The 5,959-nt window shown below is 55.8% G+C and overlaps 1 protein-coding gene across 1 annotated transcript; it reads left to right on the forward strand.

Annotated features, from left to right (window-relative positions):
* Positions 1–377: 377 nt before the first annotated feature.
* GPX1 (glutathione peroxidase 1) lies at positions 378–1,414 on the forward strand. The gene is given in 3 exon segments (XM_006172131.2): positions 378–435; positions 438–631; positions 860–1,414. Coding segments are annotated over 3 exon segments (588 nt in total). The 5' UTR covers positions 378–392; the 3' UTR covers positions 1,211–1,414.
* Positions 1,415–5,959: the final 4,545 nt, after the last annotated feature.

Below are 5,959 nucleotides of genomic sequence, written 5' to 3' on the forward strand. Positions count from 1 at the left end.
CGCTGCGGTGTTCCTCCCCCCGGCCAGTCTGCCAGGCCCAGCCCCACACCCTAATTGAGGCACTTTTCACAAAGAAGCCCGAGCCCTCGAGGGCGGGGCGCCGGTTGGCTCCCTTAGGGCGGGCGCAGGATGGCCAGGGCCAGACCCGACGTGCCCGCGGCTGTACCCTGCTTGGGCGGGACCCGCGTTCCACCCCGCTGCACCCTCCCCCCAGGTCCGCAGCTGGAGGTGGGGACTGAGGCCGGATAGGGCGGGACCCCGGGGTCCGCAGGGGGCGTAGGGGCGGGAGCAGTGCTTGCGCCACGTGACCCACCGCCGACCAGTTAAGAGGAAGCGCCGCCGGCTGCGGGCTCCTCTGCTCGGCGCACTCGCTCGCTGCGGGGACCTTCGCCATGTGTGCGGCTCAAGCGGCTGCGGTGGCCCAGGCCACCGTGTACCGGCGCGCCCGCTCGGCGCCGAGGAGCCGATGAGCCTGGGCTCCCTGCGGGGCAAGGTGCTGCTCATCGAGAATGTGGCGTCCCTCTGAGGTACCACGGTCCGGGACTACACCCAGATGAACGAGCTGCAGCGGCGCCTCGGGCCCCGGGGCCTGGTGGTACTCGGCTTCCCGTGCAACCAGTTTGGGCATCAGGTGCGCTGCGTGGGGCGGGGCGGCGCGGCCGTGCGGCTCGGGTTGGGGGCCCGGCGGGGCACCCGCAGGGCTCCGGCACAGGGAGGCGGGCCGCCGGCTGGGATTCGGGCCGGCTGGCGGTTGTGCAAGGAGGGCAGTGTCCCAGTGACTCACCGAAAAGCCCCTTTGTGGTTCGAAGATTTCCTGCCACCCGCGACCTCGGGTCCCAGCTTCCTTTCTTTTCCGTAGGAGAACGCCAAGAATGAAGAGATCCTGAACTCCCTCAAGTACGTCCGACCCGGCGACGGGTTCGAGCCCAACTTCACAGTCTTCGAGAAATGCGAGGTGAATGGCGCCAAGGCACATCCGCTCTTTGCTTTCCTGCGCGAGGCCCTGCCGGCGCCCAGCGATGACCCCTGTGCGCTCATGACCGACCCCAAGTTCATCACCTGGTCTCCCGTGTGCCGCAACGACATTGCCTGGAACTTTGAGAAGTTCCTGGTGGGTCCTGACGGCGTGCCGGTGCGCAGGTACAGCCGCCGCTTTCCGACCATTGACATCGAGCCCGACATCGAAGCCCTGCTGTCCCAGGGGCCATAGGGCACCTCCCCCACCCTGGCTACCCGGCAGGTGCAGCGCTGCGTCTGGGGGGTTTCATCCATGACGGTGTCTCCTCTAAACCCCGAAGGAGGAACGCCTGATGTCCGGAAAACCCCCCAGGTGGGCGCCTCTCCTGTCCATCGCAGCCCTCCCTCTGCCAGACCTCTCCCCACCCCGCCCAATAAAGCGCCAGTGAAAGCAGAACTGTGTGTGCGTCCTGTCGTGTCAGCCCAGGGGACCTTCCCTACTGACCTTGTCGTGGAGGTCCAAACTTAATCCCATGTACCCTTACCCTGGCCAAGTCTGACCTTCCTGCAGCCTGTGGAACTCACTCTTGTTTTTGTTGTTTAATTAATTTGCTATAGGATATGCGTGCTCACCAGAGAGAGGCGGGGAGGGAAAGTGAGAAAGCAACCGTCAGGTCCAGGACTCAAATCGCAGTTGGCCACATGGGAGTCCAGTGCCTTAGCCACCACGCCACCTGCCGACCCCCACACTGACTCATTTCTACACAAAGGTCTGGCTCTTGTCAGCCAGGGCATGGAGCAGGGCCACCCCAGGCCTTATTAGAACAAAATCCTTACTCCATAGAAAGGGAGTCGTTGGCAGGGGCCGACTGTCTAACCCCAGTAGGTTCCTCCTTTCTGAGTCCTGGAGGACACTCCGACGACTCACAGAATAACCTTCAGTCTCTGGCCTGTTTTACATATGTGGAAGTCAATGCGGGGTGAGAAACGCTTTTCTACTTCTGCTGCTGCTACCGCTGGTCTTCCCTGCTGCTGCCTCCCCAGCAGTTGCCTTTCTGCCTTTGCTGTGCTGGGAGTAAGTACAATGTAACCAGCCCCTGCCCGCCAGCCCAGCCAGCGCTATTAACATGCGGCTGTACATGCAGACCCAGGATAGGGACGTATCTTAGAGGCCACCTTCTGCTTCTCGGGCACTGCCCCTTGGGCACTGCTCAGGGCCAGCCTCGCCATCTGCCAGCCCTACTGCCAATCTTTCGAGACAGAGCTGGAGCCATTTCTTATCAGTGTGAGAGGTTCCAGGATCTGAGGGCGGCTTCTGCTAGGACACACAGGGACCCAGAGATGCAGGCCATGTCACTCACCAGGTCGTAAATGTGGACCAGCTTCTAGGGTCTTGGCATCTGTACTCTGATTGATGGTTCAAGGCCTTTCCTGTCTGGACCAACTCTCAGGGACTTCTCTGGCCCTAAGCAGGGGTCTCTGCTGCTGAACACTCATCTGCCCTAGGTCTCAGGGTTGAAGCCCTCTGCACCTGTTCAGTTCCCTCTCCTCCCTCTCCCTCTGAATTCCTGCACAAGCGCACCTCCCTCTTCCTATGAGGCTCCCCAACTCCAGCTCTGAGTCCCCCTCCTCCCCCTCAGCTCACACTCTGGGTTTTCAGAACTCTGAACTCATGGCTACCTCTGTGACCAGTTAGCTTCCCCTGGGGTTCAAGGTCGAGGACTGGGGCTGGCCATCCATGTGACAGGCATCAGTAAATGTTTGCCTATTAATTAACAGGAAAGCCTTCAGGGCCTGGGTGGTGGTGCAGCGGTAAAATGTGATGCTCTGTGAGGCGGAACCTCCATGTGCCCGACACAGGTGCCCTTGTGATGTGGGCTGGCTGGGGTTGGGTGGATCGTGGTGTCAAAACTGAGAAGAGGGTGCTGCCTCCCTCTGTCCCTCATGGACAAAATAACAAATACACACACGCACACACACACCTCCCACTCACGTGGGGCCAGGGCTATTTTACGATCATTTATAGCCTGTGAACCTGACTCTGGAATGGAGGACAACCTATATATCCGCGTACATCTAGTATAGGTATACAAGGTCGCCTGAGACCCCTACACCCCACACCCCTCTCTGGAAGCTCTTTGCTCCTTCCACACTTTGTCAGTCCTTACACTTGTGCTCTGCTGGGTGCCTTGGAAGGCAGGCAAGGGATGAGGACTGGGCCCGCAGGTGGCATGGTGGTTAAGGCGCTGGATTCTCACAAGGCCAACTACGATTTAAGTCCTGAATCTGATGCCTTGAAAATCACGAGGGGGTCAGCTGGTGGCATAGTGGTTAAGACACTGGACTCCCACGTGGTAGACTGTGGTTCAAGTCCTGGACTTGGTGGCTTGTTTTCTTGCTTTCCCTTTCTCTCTCTGTCTCTGTCTCTCTGTTGCTCTGTGGTCAAATTAAAAAATGATGATGATGAATAAAATGAAATACAATAATTCTTTAAAAAATTCCAATGAATAGGTAAATAGAAAATAAATTTTAAAAAATGGATAATGACAAGGTAGTACGGGGGCTTTGAGATAAATGAGAACCAAGCCTGGCAGGGAGGGTCATGGAGGAAGCGAGAGTGAAACTGAAGAGTACAAGGAGCAGCTGGTTGAGGAAGGACCCGAGGAGGGTGGCCAGGCAGGGTGGAGAGCGTGTGAGGGTCTGAGACAGGAAGGCAGGCCCTCAGCAGTGAGAGGGCAGGTGTCGGGGCAGGTAGCTGGGATCCATTTCAGATGTGTTGCATAAGACATCCAGATGGACACACCAGGCAGGCAGTTACAGAGCCCAGGAGTACGGATTAAAGGCAAGGGTCTGGCCAAGGAAGGCGGAGCAACCACTGAGGACGAGGTCACCCAGGAGGAGCAGCAGGAAAAACAGCCAGGCGCCACAGCCTGGGGTCTATGGGTTCCATCCTTCGGGGTCAGATGACAGAGAGGGGCAGCTGGGGACGGGTCAAGGAGCTGCAGAAAGAGACAGTTCATATGGAGAGGTCAGCTGGGACAAGTGCTTGCGGACTGAGAGCTCCACAGCGGTGTGATCTGGGTGGCCAGGTGGCCAGGTGTCTGGGGTACCAGGCCCTATTCTAGGAGCTGAGGAAAGGTGCCCAAGAGTCTTCTTAGTGATAGGAAAACACATACCACCCCCCTCCCCACCCCAAGCTGCTGAATTGGAAAGTCTGGGACCCAGGGCCCCACTCAGAGGCCCCCCAGCTGGACACTTTCCCACTCTCCCTTTCCCTATGTCAGTGTAGCCAAGACCATGCTCTCTGGGGAGCTGCCGGCTGGGAACCCAGGACTTTCCAAACCAACTGCAGCCTCAAACCTCTCCCCTGCCCCCGCCTCTGGCTGCCTGGTGACTCACCACTCCTTTCTTTTTCCTCTTAAGACTGCCAGGGCAGGAAACTTCTTAGCTCCCAATGTGGCTGATCCTGTCTGGGGACAGCCCTACCTCAGACAAGCTGTTTGCTCCCTCAACAGAAAAGCCTTCAAATTCTCTCTTCTCCAGGGAGACTCAGAATAAAACCAGGTTGACTTCAGTATCTTTTCCCCCAAGAGACATCTTCCCCCAATACATACAAATGCCCCCCATCACCCCCCCGCCACATTCTTTTATAATTCAACCATGTAGCTGCTGCTGGTTCTGACCTGCACACACCCGCCCCACTGTGAAGGTGCCGATCAAATGAACAAGTTCTATCAAAGGGCAGGAACCAAGCTCTGCCAGCATGAAGTCCTGGCCTTTGGCATAAATGGTGGCAAGACTTTGTTTGCTCTGGAAACCGGCAGCTGCACTCTGGCTTCTTCTTAGAAGGGGATGGGCCCTACAGTTACTCAATGAGGTTCAGAAGCTTCCATTTTAGCAGTTCTTGCAGAAATGCTGGGGTTTAAAAAAAAAAAAAATTAAATCTGATAAAATTAGGCCAGGCACGACGCTTGCACAATGAACCTCGATCAAATGACTTCCTTATTCTGACTCAGTGCAGTTCCACAAACAACGTTAAAAGCATTCTTGTATTTTCAGAGAAGCATTCTTGGCCTGGTCAACCGAACAAATCTCTTCAGTTTTAACTTTTGGATACTACTGAGTAAAAAACACTGGCTGAAGATTTCCTAAGAGCTCACGGCGTGCATTTATAAAGGGCATGCCATGATGCCTGTCACATCACTGAATTTGGCGTGTTCTTGTACAATAGGCTGGAAGACTATGCTTTTACACTGGGGTGTGACAAATCTGACCGGCACCAAAACAAACCCGATTCGAGCTGATCACACAAACTACTGGACACCTGCCTCCTGCCAGGCATGGACAGACTGGGAGCCGGGGGTACAAGTGAGAGAAGCGCTTGGCTAAGGAGTGAAGTCTCACAGGCCCTGGTCCTGGGATGGCATCACTCTCGCTGCCTCCCAGAGAGGTTCTAGAGAAGTCAGAGACTGCGAGTCCCAGCAGACTGCCATTCCTAAATCCTCTCCCCTGGCTGGCTGGCAGAATCCACGTTCTGGATCAGGGCAGGGCAGGTCGCTGGTCTGAGTCACTGAGAGATGTGGGGGCTCTTGGGGAAGCCCCTGTGATCCCAGGGAACAGAAGAAAGGAAGGTTCCAACCTCCCTTCTCACTGGTGGCTGCTGGGGAGGGGACCTGGAATGCAGAGACAAAGGCAGCAACCACCTGAAAACTTCAAGAAAAAAAAAAAACAAGAGCGGGTCCAGCAGGTGGCATGGTGGTTAAGGGCGCTGGACTCCCCCATGGCCAACCATGGATCGAGTCCTGGACCTGGTGGCTTGCTTTCTCACTCTCCCTCTCTCTCTTTCTGTCTTTGGCAAAACTCATGTGAAAATAAATAAATAAAGTTACAAAGTTAAATAAAATAATATTTTAAAAATTATTTATTTATTTTCACATGAGTTTTGCCAAAGACAGAAAGAGAGAGAGGGAGAGTGAGAAAGCAAGCCACCATGTTCCAGATT

Source organism: Tupaia chinensis, unplaced genomic scaffold (assembly GCF_000334495.1).
Source record: "Tupaia chinensis unplaced genomic scaffold, TupChi_1.0 Scaffold149184_1, whole genome shotgun sequence".
Taxonomy (NCBI): Eukaryota; Metazoa; Chordata; class Mammalia; order Scandentia; family Tupaiidae; genus Tupaia; species Tupaia belangeri.